Source organism: Lepisma saccharinum, chromosome 28 (assembly GCF_977018435.1).
Source record: "Lepisma saccharinum chromosome 28, izLepSacc3.1, whole genome shotgun sequence".
Classification (NCBI taxonomy): domain Eukaryota; kingdom Metazoa; phylum Arthropoda; class Insecta; order Zygentoma; family Lepismatidae; genus Lepisma; species Lepisma saccharinum.
Window position 1 is genome coordinate 28,090,538 of NC_139256.1, and position 20,262 is coordinate 28,110,799.

General features: G+C 41.9%; 1 protein-coding gene across 1 annotated transcript; it reads left to right on the forward strand.

Annotated features, from left to right (window-relative positions):
• The first annotated feature begins 19,197 nt into the window (after positions 1-19,197).
• LOC145980872 (transmembrane protein 11, mitochondrial-like) lies at positions 19,198-19,803 on the forward strand. Its single transcript, XM_083113955.1, has one exon. It carries the CDS (start codon positions 19,198-19,200, stop codon positions 19,801-19,803), a length of 606 nt encoding a protein of 201 aa, XP_082970081.1.
• The last annotated feature ends 459 nt before the right edge of the window (positions 19,804-20,262 follow it).

Sequence of the window (20,262 nt, forward strand, 5' to 3'; positions counted from 1 at the left end):
GTCTTTTCAGAAACGACAATGCAATGGAGAATCTATATTGCTGCCTTAAAATATTATCCACTTGTGAAGTAGAACGACTTTTTCTCATTAATATATTGAATAACGGAGAGAGAGACGTCACTATATTAAGAACATTTCTGGACATAAACCTCCTATTCATACTTGCAACATTAAGGCATCAGTCACTTAATGATGGGTTATCCTTTTCCGGATTTTCTTACATTCATAACGTCGTCGCCTTGTGATCAAGGGGTCCCGGGTTCGATATCCGGTAGAGCCGCATAGTGGTTTGGATCTCACTTTAAAACTGTAGGTCCAGTCTATAACCCTCTGCCCACAAAGTGAGTTGTTATCATTGTATGACGTCTTGCCTCATTTTGATTGGCTATCATGCTCAGAGCCATGAGGAAGAATCAAGTCTGCTCAGTCGGGAGACATCCGTTAAGGGGGGAAGAGTGGAGTGACTCTTACTGTACACGTGGATGGGCACTACTTACGTATTGTCCCCCAATTATTAATCAATTAAGTTGTAGGATATAAATTTATTTGAATTTGATATAAAAGGAGCGGAAATATTAACTAGGTGTCTATTAGAATTCTATATTCCGGCATTGTTAGAAACAAAATAAAATACAAAAATTATATGAAAATAAATGTAAAAAGGGCCCAATGAGATGGGCCCTTTTTACAGCTTAGTTACAAGTCCCAATCAGCCTTACTGTGCATAAAGTGGACTTAAAAACACAAACTCAATCAATCAATCTTACATTCATAAGAAAATATCAAGTATCGAATCCTTAGTGTCGCTAAGAACCCTTAACAAGAAAACGGACAGCATTAAGATTCGTCAAGGTCATTTGCACATATGATACTTGTGTTGCTTTGCACAATTACCAGTATTAGCAAGATGCAAGTTTTCTAATTATAATCACGAGAGCAAAACTAGAAAGTACAGCCCTTTCTACTCTTCGAGTCTAAGTCGTCATTTCCAATGAGATACCAGTTTCCAGGATCCACCGCCTCCGGAAACAACAATGATACAATTGTTGTCGAACCTTGAAAAGGAGGATGGGACATAATCCACTTTAAACTTCCCGCAACTTTCCTAGTTTCTCTTCAAAATTCCTTTTCTCTCTCTCTCTCTCTCCCTCCCCTTCCGCTCAAGGAGGAACTAATTTCACACAAGAATCGGATGTGTATTTCCTTCCTTTATTAGCGACCCGGGAGAGGAAAATTAGACGTGGTAGTTCTTCTCGTCAGGGCAGGAAGAGGGAGGAAATTCTTTTTCTTAATTAAAGTGAACAATTTTAAAGGTAAGATTTGTTATCCGAAGCTTAACCTGGGAACTAATGATCGACCCTATCTTTCTTAAAGATGATGCTCAAATGATTACCTGCGTGTTTAATTCTTTCGCGCTTATTTCCTCGCTGTTTTTCCAAACGCTGAATGTTTGAAGACACTTGTCAAAGGCCCGGTAAAGATCGTCAACAGGGACACGTGAAAAATAACTGAAATGTCAGCAATGTTCCCTCAGGATAACGCCCGTCCGCACCGGCATGAAACTCAAATGGAACTTTCTCCTACATCCTCCGTACACTCCTGACCTTGCAACGCCATACTATCTGTCCCTTGGTACCCCTAAAGGAGCTTCTGGGCATGATACACTTTGGGAGGAGATACTCTTGGCCGAAAGCAATCCTTCCTGAGCGGCATCTACAACCTTTCGGCTTCTTGACGACTGGTGATTTTACTACAGATATGGTGCGACGTGGAGTAGTTGGTTCGATCCACACTTAGAGCAGAAATAAATTTGTTCACCTAGGGACATGAGCATCTCTCTAGAAATAACTGCACTAATTAACAGATGTCCACAATTATTTTATTGTTTTGGCGTATTTTACTTCCCATTTCGTCCACTTTTGGCTAATTTCGAAGATGAGGATGAGTGATGGTATGATGAAATTGATGAAGGGACACTCATAAAGAACACTCAGGCCGGGATTCGAACCCAGGACCCTTTGCGTCCTAGCGCGGTGTGATAACCACTCCACCACATAGGTTGGCAGATTAATAATAGTGTGCAAGTATTCCATCTAATTGTGTGCATCAATTTACCCAGATCTATGCTTTTAAAATATTTGAAAAATTACATGACTACAGGGTGAGTCAAAAGTCCTTGATCTCCCCTTATAAAATGAAAGCCCAAATGCACCCCTTCCCATTTAAAGAAATGAAGTTGGATCCAAGATGGCGGACGTTATCATGACATGCACCAAAAAGTTTCCCCCTGGGCTTAACATATTACTACCATGACCAATTGCTGGAATCTACACTCCCTTTCATTTTATAAGGGTGTTCAAGAACTTTTGACTCACCCTGTATATTAAATTACATGTTATGTTGTCACAAAATTTACTTTTACACACAAAAGTAGTACAAATTAAAATAAATTTCGGATTTTGCATAATTTTTAGGATAATTAGACACCTCTAAAGTGTCGCACGGTATTTTTGTGGAGGCCGTGAGAGTCCAAAATACTGGAAATTTATCGGTAGGTATCGGTAAATAAATTTCCGATATCGATACCACTGGTATCGACAGATACCGATACCAATCAGTATCGGCTAAGCAATAATCCTAATGTAGAACCATTGTCACAAACATTCAGAGAACAGAACTCAAGACAAGCCTCGCAGAGGATTGTACTGGCTGTAAGACAAGGCGCCAGAACTTCGTAAGTCTTCAAACTGCAGTCCACTACGTGGAAGTCAGATTGACTTGGGGGGAGGGTCGCCATACGTTTCGTTTTGACTGGGACGGTCCCGTTTCAGAGGCATGTCCCGGTCGTTCCGTCGTTATTGTTAAACAACACCATTGTCCCGTTATAAAAAAGTTCAGGAGCTAGCTTGAAAACAAACTCTAAATTTGAGACAAATTTCATGCTTCAAAAATGTTAATGGGCTCTTTTATGCTTTCGTCAGGGCAACACTGGGGCAAATGAGCTGGACTCAAGCACTTCATAACAATCAAATTTTCCATTGTTGTCAAGACCGTTCCAGCAGACACCAGTTTACTATTACAGTAAAATCTCGTTAATGCGGACTAATTGGGGGAATTGATTGATTGATTTAGTTTATTTTACTTCGCGTTTTGTGCCTCTTGGTTAATTTGCGAAGATGGGGATGAGTGATGAAATGATGAAATTGATGAATGGACATTCACAAACTACCAAGCCTGAGCGGGATTCGAACCCGGGACCCTTGGCGTCCACAGGGTCCGGTTAATGGGGCGAGAAGTTGACCCGTTTAACGAAAGTCCGAATTAGCTGAAATAACCTATAAGAACAGTAGAAAGTGCAATAAAATTCCGTATATAGCAGCAAAACACGTTATTATGGTGTATTTAAAGGACATATGTCTAAATACACTACAGTACAGTACAAAGTTTGCACGAAACAGAATTTCATCAGTGGTTGACTGCCTTTTCTTTGGGAAGTTCTTGTTGACTTCTAGCCACATTTAAAACCTTACATTCTGCTTCTTTTTTGCCTTTTGCCTGTCCGGATTAAGCGAAGTACAGCTTATCGGGTTCCGGATTAACGAGGTTTTACTGTAGCTCGCATCATAGGTTGTATTGTTTTGTGTGCATTCCGGTAATTCTAGAACAGTGAATGAGAAAGGCAAAGAAGCTTACAACAGTTTTTGGTGGAGTTTTATGAACAGTTGGTCAAGGATGAAGCTGTTTTCAAGAAGATTGGTTCTTCCGATAAATACTTCTCAACTTCAGAGTTGGACTAACATCAAAGGTTGGTTATAAGTAAAGCCCGGATTTTTATGTAATATCAACCCGTAAAATATGTACATAAATATGTAATAAAAATGTCTGAAATATGTAAAGAATATGTAAATTCATAATGAAATATGTACTATAAATATTTATTCCTATTTTTGTTACATTTTTTCCTCACAAAGGGATATGTTTATTTCAAAAAGACTTACAAAAATTGAAGTTACAATATTACAATGCTTACATTAAGTAGTTTTTATGTTCTTATAGAGCAAAAATATTAACCACAATTTGAATATATTCAATATTTAATATACAATGTCACCAGGTACCATTCAAAATGTTCAGTAGTAAATTTTCGTTGCCCAAATTTTTCACTCAAAAAGCACTTACAAAAATTCAGGTTACCTTTGATCTTGGGGCAGGCACTGTATTTAATTATTTAACTTACAATATGTTACCAGGTACATTTCCAAATGTTCAGAAGTAAATGTTTGTCGCCGATCAGATAATATGTTCTTGTACGCAGAGAAACTTCTCTCCACGTCACAAGAAGTAACCGGAGCGTGCTTCAGGAGGTGAATGTGGTCGGGAGAAATATCATTGGGAGGGTTAACTGTTTCACCATTGAGAATGCGGCTCACTGTAAATAAGCTGACGTAACCTGGGTTACTTTCAGTCACTGCGTCAAATTTTCTTCGAGCTTTCTCTCCCACATCTCCTCCAACAGCAGACAGTTTCTTTCTTGCATCCTCATATATATCCATGGCTTCCAGGAGAGGAAACCCAACAGTTTCAAGTTTTTTTTATGCTTGTATCAATCCAACCAAAATTGCTGTTTATGTATGCCATATCGCAAGCAAGTTTGGTGTCCTTGAAGAGATTTTGAGCCGTGCGTACCGATACAGCTGACTCCGCCGAAAATGAGTCAAGCACAGATTTCACTTCTTCAAAATGTTCATTGTAAAACTTACTTGCCCGGATCCAAGTGCCCTATCTAGTAAGAATAGGTTCCGGAGGAAGTGGTACACCTGGCAATTGTTCCTTGTAAACTTGTGGTGCCTTCAGAAACACCTTTTTCGTGGAAGAAATAAATTGGTTGACTTCCGGGAAATTGCCTCTCACCTCCTCAGCAATGCGTTGGAGAGCATGTGCCAAGCAAGTAAAGTGGATCAAGTTAGGATAAAACACTTTAAGTGCCGTAGCATCTTTTAACATGTATGACGCACTGTCTGTGAACATGAGAAGAACTCTCTCTTCTTGTACGCCATCCGGATACAACAATTTAAGACTGTCATTCACAAATCGTGCTATGGTAGAATGATTAGTACGCTCTAGAACTTTACATGCAATGAGATGTGGCGTAGATGGAGAATCAGCAATTAGCGTTCCTACAATGAAATTACTTACATACCGTCCCAAAGCATCAGTTGTTTCGTCGATGGAAATCCACACATAGGAACTGCCTACTTCTGCCCTAATTGATTCTGAAGTTTCTTTGTAGGAATGTGGAAGATATCGCTTTCGAAGGGTTGACTCGTCAGGAAGTTTACGGCCACAATATTGTTCCAGAAAATCCCGGAACTTCGGTACTTGAATTTTATACCAAGGGATGTTTGCTGCAATCATTGCTTCTCACATTTCCTTGTAAAACACACTGAATGAAGAACCTCTTGCATCTGGGTTAGTAAAACTTGCTTCTTTTCACTCCGTAGTTGTTGATTGAGACTTCATAGTGCACCCAACTTTTTTATCGCACACTCGACAAAAAATAACTTTACCATCCGTAGTAAATGCATCATCGACTGCTATCCAAGATCGCAACTTTTGAGATAACGAGGAGGTAGGCGGAGCCATTCCAGCTTTCTACAGCTAAAACACTGTTTAAATACTGAGGCAAGCTCTTTTTAAAACTCCAATGGTTAAAATGAAAAGGCGACGAAATATATATATACGAAATTCTACGGTTGAGTTAACAATACTTAATTCAAGATTTGTCGCCGCCGGCTGCAAAAATCAAAACGATCACAACAATGTACGGATGAAAGGTAAGTGCCTCTCAGCGTTGTACTTGCCGCCTTCCATTGTTGGTTCTCTTCCTTCGCTGTGTGTTGCTTGCCGCTCCATGTTACAAACTGGAAACTGAAACACTGTCGAATCTTGATGTAATTGTTACGATGCGGCGAATCAACGAACTGCTATGTACGTACAACGAAGGCAAATCGCACTTTTAAGTTACTATATTTTTTTAGACCTGGAAATGGGGAGGGGAAGTGAGAAGATACTTTTTTAACTAGTAAGCCAAAAGTTCATTGGATTTTCCTCTTAAGGACTGTTTTATGTAAAAAATATTTCATATCTTAGGAATATATAACATTTAGTAAAATATGTAAGAATATGTAATATAAAACTTCACTGTGACATCTCTACTGACGTAATTTGTCAATATATTTTAATTCCACGCTTGTACATATAAAGGAAAAAATATGTGATTACATAGAAATCCGGGCTTTAGTTATAAGGGACCAGAAAAACTACACGGTATTCCAGCTATTTCTGGAGAGACGCGAGACGGCTCCAACAATAAACACGTGCGAGGGAATGGGATTGCGTGGTGGGGGAAAGCGACTGCAGTTACCAACCTTTCCAGCAGCGTGTACTGCTTCGCTCTGTCAGATTATATGTAAGCACTGGCGTACGCAGGATTTTTTTTCCTTAAGGAGCTGGAATTGTAAAGGTGCCTAGTGCATAGCTTCTTTCTAGAGAGGGCGGCATACACAATAAGACATTTTGTATTATTAGAACTATCCACTCCCAAGAATGGCAATAATGGGTAATTTTATGGGCGTTGCATTTACTATTCTGATTTTCTTCACTACTTTTATTGGAAAAATGCATATTTTATTAAAATTTCGGAGGAGGCTGTATCACCGTCAGCCGCCCTCTGCTTACGCCAGTGTGTGTAAGTCATACCCAGACTAATACTTTATTTATGATCTATCATTTACGTGATCCGTACTTTAATAAATAATAATAATAGTAGTATGTTAATAATATCAATAATTTTAAAATTAGGCCTATACTCAGGCCCACCTACCTCTGGATAAAGGCCGCGCATAGCGGCAGTGAAGGGGGAAATCGAGTGGGCAGAGCGAAGCCGTACACGCTGCTCGAACGCTGGTAACTGAAGTCGCTTTCTCCCATCCACGCAAACCCATTCCCTCGCACGTGTTGCCGTCTCGCGTTACTACTTGAGCAGAGACTTGTATTCGTTCGTTTGCTCCAAAGATACTTGGGACAAGGTATAACTGATTTTTCTGAAAGGGGATAAACTAACCCCCTTGGGATGTCCCGTTTCTTGGGTCAAAATATTATTGACACTCTAGTTGTGGGTGACCTCAACATCCCTGTTCTCCTTCGAAGCCACCCGAACAATGGTCGACGCTGTTTACACACTGACGGACACCACTGATTGATTCTATCCTCGCTTTTCTCCCAACTGTCATGGCGGCGCACGCGGACATTGAAAACGCACCATTGACGATCCCTCAATTATACCTCTAGCACGGAGAAAGCAGGATTTGCAGAACGGGGGAGAAATAACAAGGCACTGCAAATGCGATAGAACCGAAAAATGGACTTTCCCCATCAACCCGGTCTGATTTTTCGGAAGCATTTCGACCAGTGTATTAATTCCGCCTGCTGGCACGATTGGCGCTAGTGTCCACCACGTTAATTCCCCGGCTCTTCGCCCGAGGGATTGAGAATGTTCCCGCAGGCTGCTTAACCGTCTACGTCATTATGGCGTCCGCAAAATAGAGCAGCCGACACTAAGCGGGGGGGGGGGGGGGTGAAGGGGGATAGAACCCTCCACCAGATTATCCTACAATGCAGATTAGCTGGGCTCCTTGCTCCTAATGGGGGTATGGACAGTGTTGCCAATTAAGTGAAATATCCTTTAGGAAATTTTAGAAATGGAGGTTGGCTTGAAAGTCAGATACACTTATCTATAATCCCGGTGATTTTGTGTGTGAATTCTCACTGTTATAAGTGGTGTAAATTTTTGAAGGCAATAAAGTGTTAACGTCTCTTCCACTCTGAACACTGAACTCTGAACGAGTTAATTATCAGGTACGATATTCCACTTCGGGATATGTCCTTGTGTGTGGTGAGTATCTTTCTGCAGCATTTATCATAGGAATGGATATTTTATCTACAAGATATACTTAATGTTCTTTATTGTGTATTGGTATTTTGTAACTTTTTTATGCCACCTCACTTTTATTTCCCTCCATTCCTCCACCGAGTATTCCCTCCATACCTCCACCGAGTATTCCCTTCATTCCTCCACCGAGTATTCCCTCCATTCCTCCACCGAGTATTCCCTCCATTCCTCCACCGAGTATTCCCTCCATACCTCCACCGAGTATTCCTTCCATTCCTCCACCGAGTATTCCCTCCATTCCTCCACCGAGTATTCCCTCCATTCCTCCATCGAGTATTCCCTCCATTCCTCCACCGAGTATTCCCTCCATACCTCCACCGAGTATTCCTTCCATTCCTCCACCGAGTATTCCCTCCATTCCTCCACCGAGTATTCCCTCCATACCTCCACCGTGTATTCCCTCCATTCGTCCACCGAGTATTCCCTCCATTCCTCCATCGAGTATTCCCTCCATTTCTCCACAGAGTATTCCCTCCATTCCTCCACCAAGTATTCCCTCCATTCCTCCACCGAGTATTCCCTCCATTCCTCCACCGAGTATTCCTTCCATTCCTCCACCGAGTATTCCCTCCATTCCTCCACCGAGTATTCCCTCCATACCTCCACCGAGTATTCCTTCCATTCCTCCACCGAGTATTCCCTCCATTCCTCCACCGAGTATTCCCTCCATTCCTCCACCGAGTATTCCCTCCATTCCTCCACCGAGTATTCCCTTCATTCCTCCACCGAGTATTCCCTCCATTCCTCCACCGAGTATTCCCTCCATTCCTCCACCGAGTATTCCCTCCATACCTCCACCGAGTATTCCTTCCATTCCTCCACCGAGTATTCCCTCCATTCCTCCACCGAGTATTCCCTCCATTCCTCCACCGAGTATTCCCTCCATTCCTCCATCGAGTATTCCCTCCATTCCTCCACCGAGTATTCCCTCCATACCTCCACCGAGTATTCCTTCCATTCCTCCACCGAGTATTCCCTCCATTCCTCCACCGAGTATTCCCTCCATACCTCCACCGAGTATTCCCTCCATTCGTCCACCGAGTATTCCCTCCATTCCTCCATCGAGTATTCCCTCCATTTCTCCACCGAGTATTCCCTCCATACCTCCACCGAGTATTCCCTCCATTCGTCCACCGAGTATTCCCTCCATACCTCCATCGAGTATTCCCTCCATTCCTCCACCGAGTATTCCCTCCATTCCTCCATCGAGTATTCCCTCCATTCCTCCACCGAGTATTCCCTCCATTCCTCCATCGAGTATTCCCTCCATTCCTCCACCGAGTATTCCCTCCATACCTCCACCGAGTATTCCTTCCATTCCTCCACCGAGTATTCCCTCCATTCCTCCACCGAGTATTCCCTCCATTCCTCCACCGAGTATTCCCTCCATTCCTCCATCGAGTATTCCCTCCATTCCTCCACCGAGTATTCCCTCCATACCTCCACCGAGTATTCCCTCCATTCGTCCACCGAGTATTCCCTCCATTCGTCCACCGAGTATTCCCTCCATTCCTCCACCGAGTATTCCCTCCATTCGTCCACCGAGTATTCCCTCCATACCTCCATCGAGTATTCCCTCCATTCGTCCACCGAGTATTCCCTCCATACCTCCACCGAGTATTCCCTCCATTCGTCCACCGAGTATTCCCTCCATACCTCCATCGAGTATTCCCTCCATTCCTCCACCGAGTATTCCCTCCATTCCTCCATCGAGTATTCCCTCCATTCCTCCACCGAGTATTCCCTCCATTCCTCCATCGAGTATTCCCTCCATTCCTCCACCGAGTATTCCCTCCATACCTCCACCGAGTATTCCTTCCATTCCTCCACCGAGTATTCCCTCCATTCCTCCACCGAGTATTCCCTCCATTCGTCCACCGAGTATTCCCTCCATTCCTCCATCGAGTATTCCCTCCATTCCTCCACCGAGTATTCCCTCCATACCTCCACCGAGTATTCCTTCCATTCCTCCACCGAGTATTCCCTCCATTCCTCCACCGAGTATTCCCTCCATTCCTCCACCGAGTATTCCCTCCATTCCTCCATCGAGTATTCCCTCCATTCCTCCACCGAGTATTCCCTCCATACCTCCACCGAGTATTCCTTCCATTCCTCCACCGAGTATTCCCTCCATTCCTCCACCGAGTATTCCCTCCATACCTCCACCGAGTATTCCCTCCATTCGTCCACCGAGTATTCCCTCCATTCCTCCATCGAGTATTCCCTCCATTTCTCCACCGAGTATTCCCTCCATACCTCCACCGAGTATTCCCTCCATTCGTCCACCGAGTATTCCCTCCATACCTCCACCGAGTATTCCCTCCATTCCTCCATCGAGTATTCCCTCCATTCCTCCACCGAGTATTCCCTTCATACATCCACCAGGTTGAGCTTTGTATTTTAGATGTCCCAGCGTTCTTCATAATTGCGAATACTTTTCTTTTTCATTATCTCAAACTGTTTGAAACAGACTTCCCTGAGAAGGTCTCAGTACAGGCATTCAAAGTAGCCATTCTCGTCGCAGCGGAAACATCAAGTTCTATGCAGCACAGAAACAAACATATATTATAGCTAAATGTAAATGAATTTTGAAAGAATAATACTTCATAAGGAAATCTTCATGATCAACTTTTAGTAATTATAACATTATATTTTTATTATATAGAAACGAAACTACAAACATACATTTTCTAGCTTTGTCAAGAAATCATATTTAGAACAAAATGTACTATGATGTTTGTTACCATAGTATTATATATGTACTGAATATTTCAAAACATAAAGATGTATTTTAATCCTGCCCTCTACAGTTGAGAATTCTTATTAATTGATTGTTTGATTTAGTTTATTTTACTTCATTTTTCTGCCACTTTTCTAACCGCGAAGATGATGTGATGAATTTGATGAAGAGCCACTCACAAACAGTCATGCCCAGACAGAGACTTGAACCCGGAACCCCTGGCGTCGTAGCCTGAGGTTCTAACCACTGCGCAAAGGAGGCCGGCTGAGAGTTCATATTATATTTAATACATATATTTTTTTTTAGATTTGAGTGCGTAGATGACGTCATCTTAATGTTAACTGAAACTTGTTCGGATCTAAGTAACAACATGACAATACGTGTATATGCTTCTCGCCATTCAATCATTTCTGGCCAGTATCTTCTGCACAAATGGGGGATTATTCTCTTAGTAGATGGCAACACTGGTTAACAGGGCTTCAAATAGACCTGTGGAATGTACGTCCACCCCTGAGGCATTTAGTGAACCTACTGGATAGCAGCTAAGCCGTAGCTCTCTCCCGCTTGAATCCAGATCAAGTGTAGAAGTGGAAATGATGAAGTTATTACATTTCAAAAACCAGATAAGCGGAATGGATTTGGTACGAATTCGGACGGAATTGTATTTCATTGCTCAGTAGGGCCATTTAACTTCGTTTGGTTCCATTGAAAGGTTAACCGCGGCGATGGGAGGAAGTATTACGGAAACTGAGCCAGCATTGACAACGTTTGTGGTCTTCTGTAAAGATACTCCTTCGGTATTTGACATAAACGACTGAAAGAAAATCACAGAAAGAACAAGTTAAGAGTTTAGCCATGAAGAAACTCCAGAACCACAGTTCCATACTGAACATAGCATAGTTCTTAGTGTTGTCAAAATGCATCAATTCAAGTTCTATGCGCGTCTTGTGTATAAATTAGCTCAGTTAAATGTGTAATGTTAGATTCGTCGATATAATAGTACAGTAAAACCTCGATAATCTGGACAAATGGGGGGACAAGTTGTCCGGTTTAACGAAAGTCCTGATTGACTGAAATAACCTAAAAGAACAGCAGAAAGTGCACTGAAGCTCCGTTTATAGCAACAAAACACGTTTATTATGGTGTATTTAAAGGGCATAGGCCTAAATACACTATAACAGTACAGTACAAAGTCTGCGGGAAACAGAATATCATCAGTGGTTGACTGCCTTTTCTTTGGGAAGTTCTCTTGTTGACTTCTAGCCACATTTAAAACCTTGCATTCTGCTTTTTTTTTTTGCCTGTCCGGAGTAAGCGAAGTCCGGCTTATCGGGGACCGGATTAACGAGGTTTTACTGTATATGCTTTTCTAAACTGATATGGTCTCGCAGATGGCGAAGTGGTAGCGTGTCGCCTTGTAATAGTCTGCCTGCAGCTCGAGCAGGTATCAGTTCGTACCGAGCTCCGCTCTTCGCGTGAGAAGGCTTAGTGATCGAACTGTCCGAGTTAGCTAGGGCCGTATACGGTTTGCTAGTGTTGTGTTAGTTCTTTTTTCCTTTGGAGTGCAATCGAGGTTTTGACTACAATAACCGTGAGCCAGTGAAGATACGATGAAATAGTTCACGATGAATACACAAAGAGAAAACACCTTGAAATTTGTTTTCCGTGAGGTCAAAACGCGACCTACGTCATTGGATTTTCATCGATGGTTTCATGATGTCTACCAAGTGCCTACGAACCAAGTGCTCAGTTTTGAAATAGATTACTTTCGTAAGTGTTTGTACGTGAAATTTGCGACAAAAGTGGTAGGAGAAAGGTTACTAAATGATTTTGGTGCTGAGGTAATCTACAGTGACGTAGATGGTGATCATAAAGTTGAAGTAGAATGGGCCCACCAGCGGCATGTAATTGTCAGAATCCATGTAGTCCCAATTGAATTAAGTGCAGAAGTGATAAGTCGTGTCATGAGGTCTTATGGGGAAGTGTTAAAAATTGAAGACGAGACATACTCTGCAGATCACATTTACCCTACTCGAACTGGACGTCTCTTGATTAAAATGATACTACGTAAACCCATACCCTCATATGTAACAATGAATGGAGACTCTTATTGGGTAACATACCCTGGGCAGGTGCGTACGTGCCTCGCGTGTTCGGGGGAGGATCATGTAGTTGCTCAGTGCCCTAAGCGTCGATCCTCAGGGAACCAGCCCCGCAGGGGTCCGGTTAATATACCCGCTGACAATGTCCCGATGGTATATGAACCAACTGTGCTACCCGTACGGACTAAACCAAGAGATTCAGCTCCGTTAGTTGCAGAAGTCCCAGCGTCAGGAGATAGCAATGGAGGGAACACGGATAGCCCCAGAATCACCGACGAGGAGACAGGTACCAGACAGGAAGTTAGTGAGAAGAATGCACCAACAGGAAGGGAAGAGATGGAGCAGCCAACATTAACCACTTCAGAGGAGATGCATCACATACCCCCGCCCCCACCCCCAAGTGCTTTGTTCGCGGACGCAGAATTTCCCGTAGTTACCTCTCCTAGGAAATCACGGTCAAGATCTGTATCAAGGTTACGGTCAGTGGCGGAAGAGTCCATGGTGCTACGTAGAAAGAAGAAGAAAAATAATGAATGCGTAAGTTCCACAATAGTTCATAACGAATTTAGAGTAGAACCTGGTACCCCAAAACAAGATGTTTCAAAGGGTAGTTTAACAAGTCATTCAGGAAATGTAACTAAAGAGAAACCTTCGACGAGTAACAAACTTACCCCAGATTTATTTAGTGGAAAGCATAGTTAATGCATTCTAGGCAGAAATTAGAGTTTAGTAATGTTGAAGAATATAAGTAAGTTTAGTTTTCTTTTGTGGACAGTTCTAATCATGCAAACATTTACCTTGGCATCTATAAATTTGAATCAAATGCAAAGTAAGACCAAAATAATTGCTCTCAATGACTTTCTCATTAAATCGTCTATTGATGTGGCCCTCTTACAAGAGGTAGCCATAGACGATTTTTCTGTACTGAACATGTTTAAAGTTTACAACAATTTTACTCCCTTTGCACAAGGGACTGCCATAGCATGTCGGCGACACTTGGATTTACGTAATGTAGTGCCCCATCCCACGGGCAGACAAATAAGTGCCAAATTAGGCTCAGTGTTTCTCTGTAATGTGTATGCTCCGTCAGGAAGCCAAAACAGACGAGAAAGAGAAGATTTTTTTTCAACAGTTGTAGGACCCGAGTTGACATCCCACACACTAGACACTATACTAGTGGGAGATTTTAACTGCGTAATTCGTTCACAAGATCAAAATCCAGGATACAACTTCTCACGTGCGCTCTATGAATTAACGCAGGGGTTACAACTGCGTGACGCTTGGATACACACCAATGGCGAAAGTCAAGGTTACACACATATCACCTCCAATAGTGCGTCAAGGATCGATAGGTTTTATGTCGCACCAAGATTTCAGGAATATATCATTAGTGTTCAAAATTTTCCAGTATGCTTTAGTGATCATAGTGTCCCAATTCTCAAAATAAATTTAGATTTGATCAAACCCCGACAAGGTAGCGGATACTGGCTTTTAAATAGCACATTATTACGCAATGGTAGTTATGTCCAGCAAATCAGGGAAACGTGGAACGAACTCAAGGCCTCTCGGTCAGTGCACAAGACCCTAATCGAGTGGTGGGAAACTCGAGTTAAGCCTAAATTTCGTCAGGTCAGTAAATTCTTCAGTGCAGAGGTTAGTAGAGATCAAAGAAACAAATATAATTTTTTGTATGCAGTCTTGAATGATCTTCATCGTTTAGCATTGCAAGGTAATTTCGATCGTCCTTATGCAAATGAAATAAAAGCGCAATTACTTGCGATACATAGGAAACGAAAATCTGCAGCAATAATAAAGAGCAAGATTCTTCCTATAGACCCAGACGAGCAAGCCACACTAAGTCACATTCTTCAAGAACATAAACACGCCAGGAGTCACGTTATTCATAAATTAACTTTAGATTCCGGTGAAGTTGTCACCAGCCCTCATAGTATACACGACAGGTTTTTGCAATACTATAAAAATCTTCTTGGTCAACCCTTTAATCCAACAGAAACGCAATGCAATTTTTTGAACTACCTCCCTGCGTCACTGACAGAAAATGAAAGAACTGAGCTCACACAACCGTTTAGTAAAAAGGAGGTTCATGATGCAGTATTCAAAGCTCCGAGGAATAAAACTACAGCCGAAGATGGATTACCATCAGAATTCTATCAATGTTTCTGGGATCTAATAGGAGACGAATTAACGGAATGGGTCAACGAAGTGTTGACAACAGGGACCATAGGGAAGACCAGTAGCACGGGAGTTATAGTGTTAGTTCCCAAAAAGGCAAATCCAAGGTTCGTCACAGATTTTAGGCCAATTTCCATATTGAGCAGTGACATCAAACTTATAAGTAGGTGCATAAATCAGCGTTTAAAACAATATATGGTTAAACTTATTGGCAATTTACAGTTCGCTTGTAATACGTCCCAAAGTATACATCACTTGCTACAAACGATAAGAGACGTAATTATTACCAAACAAAATAAGAATGCATCAGAGGCAATTCTATCTTTAGATTTTTCTCAAGCATATGACAGAGTGAGCCACGAATATCTGTACAAAGTCTTAGAAGCATATGGCTTCGGAGACACTTTTCTTAATTGGATAAAAACATTATATAATCATATGCTGCTAAAACTCAAAATAAATGGTTTCTTGACAACAGGTTTTAAAATGCGACGAGGTGTACTACAAGGTAGTCCCTTGAGTAGCACATTGTACGTCCTCACAATAGCCCCCTTTTTGTTTAGTATCCAGCATCATTTACAGGGCATTTCTATGGCTTCCACCACAATACAAGTTGGCAGTTTCATGGACGACGTCACGATTTTTCTCAAGGATGAAAGAGATCTGTACAGTGTTAAAAGCCAAATACATACTTTTGAGCTCACATCAGGAGCAAAACTAAACAATCGAAAGTCATTCCTAATGCCCCTTGGCAAGGAGAATCCTTTCACAAACAATACGGAGATCCCTGTAGACAAGAAAATAAAAGTTTTAGGTATAAACTTCTATGCAAATATCGATGAAACGATCGAAGCCAATAGTAATCTCACGTGCGAGAGGGCAATCTACGTCCTCAGAGTGAACAAGATGCGCTCTCTGAGTTTAAAAACACGAGTAAGATTTATCAACGTTTTTGCTCTCTCTAAACTTTGGTATGTAGCAAAAATCCTGCCCTTCAAAACACAGCACTTAGCCAAGGTCAACAAAGCTGTTGGCTGCTTTTTGTGGCACGATACAATCTTCCGGGTGGCAATGAATGAGGTCACGTTATCAGAGAAGACAGGTGGTTTGGCACTAATACACGTGAACACACAGGCAAGAGCATTGTTTGTACAGACTGGCCTTAAAACAGCTTTCTCACAGCACGAGTCAACGACCCAAGCATGTATACAAACGATAATACAGGACATTCCATTAGAAGCTCCCATCGATATCCAAAGTATCCCCAAAAGATTTTCGTTTTATAAGGACATCGCTTTACAGGTATGCTACCAGTTATTACGACATGAGACAATTACACCATCTGTTAAAAAGTTATATAGTGAAATCAATAGTTTCAAGCACACAGTACCACGAATAGTCAGGGATTTCAATACACATAATTGGCCACAAATATGGGAAAATGTCTCCGCCAAACACCTTTCAAAAGCGGGCCAATCAATATGGTACAAAGTGGTTCATCGTGTTATAGTGACAAGAGATAGGACATACCAATATGGAATCAGTGACTCTCCTAACTGTATATCATGCAACGTGCCTGACTCTTTAGCCCACAGGATAACCAAGTGTCGCAACTCCTCCACGGCGTGGAACCAATTGCGAACAATGCTCAGTCGTATATGCCGCACCTCATTAACAAAGTTTACGGATACAGATATAGTTTTTCCTGATTTCAATTTTTATCCACCAACGAAACAACGAGCAGTACAATGGTTGATAACAGAATACTTATTATATATATTTCACAATGACGAGAGCAGTTTTAAGAAACAATTCAGTATCTTCTTGCAAGAACAATATGAAAAAATTCCTCTCCAAGCAAGGAAGAAATGGTATGCAAATTTCTTATCAGTGCTTTATACTTAATTTAGGTCAAACAAAAATGTAAAGGTTAACCAGATAGAAATACGAATTGTAATAGCATTACTACACTTATGTCAAAAACAATGTAATTCCATAACTTGTAGATCAGAATGAGACAAAAAAAAAAAAAAAAAAAAGTGGTAGCGTGTCGCCTTGTAATCAAGGAGTTCCGGGTTCGATACCCGGTGGAGGCACATAATGGTTCTGATCCCACTTTAAACTGTAGGTCCAGTCTCGATTAGCCTTACGGTGCATAAAGTGGACTTAAAACACCAACTCAATCAATCGGTCAATGTAAACTGATACATTTTAACGCAGCTAACAATGCATTTCTCTATGTATCACCAGTTTGTTTGATTGATTGATTTGGTTCATTTTAGTTCGCATTTCTGCCACTTTTGGGTAATCGCGAAATTGAGGATGAGTGATTATATGATGAAATTAATGAAGGTACACGCAATGATCAACCACTTCCAGTAATGGATTCAAACCTGGTGATAACCGCTACGCCACGGAGGATGGCGGCAGTTTATGCACTCTAATGTGTTACTGCATTGTTTGTGCGAATTTAAAGTCCATTTTATGAACAGGGTAAGCTAATTAGGGACTGGACCTACAGTTGAAAGCAGGATTCGAACCACTGTGGCCTAAATCAGGTATCAAAGCCAGAACCCATTGAATCCAAGCTAACGATTGATTGATTTGCTTCATTTTATTTCACTTGGTGCTACTTTTGGATAATTTGCAAAGGTGAGGATGAGTGATGACATGATGAAATTGATGACTGAACACTCACAACCATTCATGCCCAGGCCGGGATTTGATCCCGGGTCCCCTGCCGTTGAAGCGCGAAGTGCTAACCACTCCACCATGGGCGGCGGCCAAACCGAAGCAAAAAAAGCCCTCTGAGCAAGTAGGACTCGGAGGGCTCGACAAATGAACGCTTGAGAGGGAATCATCATGTCCGGCATTACTGTACAGAGTCCCGAGATAGGCTGTAATTTAGGCCTCGAGGCCACATGCGTGTTGAAGACCTCAGACCTAAGTCCTGACGCACTCACATGTTTCTGAAACTTCTGGCTAATTGCGAAGATGAGAATGAATGGGGCTGAGTTGAATCAGATGAAGGGACAATCACAAACACAATTGGACAGCAATAGCTGCATGGGCTGAACCCTTCAATGTGCCTTGTCTGTAATGTCATTTGTAGTGTACTCTTACCTAAGAGTTAAAACAGGGGTGTCCTCGTATGCACTGAAGGTTGAAAAATGGCCACATGTGCAGAATCACCCAAACATTTTAATTACTTCATTCAAGTCCCATGGAGTATTATACTGGCCATGGATCTAGACGCCAGAGTCTCATTAATAGGGACATTGAATTTTCGCGATGCGCGAAATCGCGAATTGTGATAAAAAGATGCAATTTTGAACATTCTGCACGTAACTACACACACAATGATGAAATATGCATGAGTTTTATTCGCGAAGTAATGCGAAAAGTGTGCTTTTTTTACGAAATGAACGCTTTTTCGTGAAATATCATCAAATTAAGAAGAAAACACGCAAAACTTCCAGTTTCATTGAACTTGCTAGCTGTAGCAGCGATAAGATTAGTCTGTTCCCGCACATCAAGGGAAACAATGGTGTCATTTGTGTTCATTCATGAATGAAATTTGTTTACCATCATGTGATTTTCAACATGTGTTTGTGTATGTGCAGTAGTGATTATTTTATTTGTTGGACAGCAAGGATATCCTTTAAATACATACAATGAAAAAATTACTTTAGATATGCAATTTAGAAATGAAGTGATTTTTTGTTGACGTTTTCTTTTTGGTTGGACAGCTAAGTACTTGTGTATGTGTACAGTATACAAAAACGAAGTACCTTATCAATTTATAGCTCTTTTGTATGTTGGTTCCTCTCATAATGAAAACCTGTGTGCCAATTTTTTTTCCACCGCTGATCTAACATTTTATTTATCGCTCTCCTCAGTTTTTATTTACCATAAATTTGTCTCCCTACTCATTAATATGCAAAATGCAGTCCAGGGTGCTTTTTCTGCAACTTTTGGCTAATTTGCGAAGATGAGGATGAGTGATGACATGATGAAATTGGTGAATCGACACTCACAAACATCTATGCTCAGGCCAGGTTCGGACCCCTGGCGTCGTAGCGCTCCACCACATAGGAAAAATAGCCTTATGATGTTAGAATTCTCACCAACACAATAACTTCAATACGACAATGGAACCAACAGCCCCCGTTGCCAAGCAACGGAGGTCAGAAAGCCAAAACGACAAGATGGACCACCGCAATCCTAACAGGCGACATCGTCGTCGTCGCAACAGACAAAACTTCAACCGCCGCGAGATGGTCTTCATACAGTGGGACATAGGAGATATGAACTTGGACGAGTACGGAAACAGGCTAAGGGATGCAGCCAGAGCTGGCTATGACGTCATCGTCGTGGATGTCCCGCTCGTGAACGACGAGTGGATGCTGTGGAGATCTGCTGAGGCGCTTCTCCATCGAGGATCCGTCTCCTGTGGCATCCTCTGCTTCCTCTCCGGCATCTGCGGAGAAGAGAACGTTGTCGGAATGCAGTACACGGGATTGTCGATGGTGTACGCTGGATTGCACTCTCTTCTGCGCTTCGTGCAGCCCATATGCCTCTACCACCCTCATCCCATGAATGACCTCTTTATTCGGGCCATGAGGGAAGCCTTTGTGTCTCCGAACCCAGTCGCTCTAGTGAGGTGCACCAAGAGAAGAAAGGCTGTGCAGGTCGCCACGGCAGCGTTAGCCTTGTACTTTGTATTTAAAGATGAATATGAACTGTGTTTATTATGATCTATCTTGCAAAGCATCTTTAGATCAGCAGTATGTATTATACGCACAGGAAAGAGTTTGTACGAGCAAAGAAAGTTCTCCAAGTAAACACAAATTATGGAAAACACCAAAGAAAGCGCTGTAGATATTAGATTGATTGAATTATGCTATTGCAGGTCGCTTTTCTGACACTTTTGGCTAATCGCGACGATGAATATGAGTAATAATATGATGAAAGGACACTAACAAACAACAAATAACATCCATGAGGTCGGGATTCGAAACCGGGACCTCTGACGTCGTGACGCGATGTGCTAACCACTCCGCCATGGAGGTCGGGTATGTAAATTTGGTTCCTTTGGACCATTCGTATCTGATCATCTAAATTGATTTGTAGTTCAACACACGGACCAGTATCTAGGAATGCCCTTTTCATTTGTATTTCGATACACACATTAGCAATTTAAGCATGTGCATGCT

What these genes read in the sequence shown, in the direction of transcription:
- LOC145980872 (XM_083113955.1), top strand. Translation starts at nt 19,198, where the DNA reads ATGGAACCAACAGCCCCCGTTGCCAAGCAACGGAGGTCAGAAAGCCAA.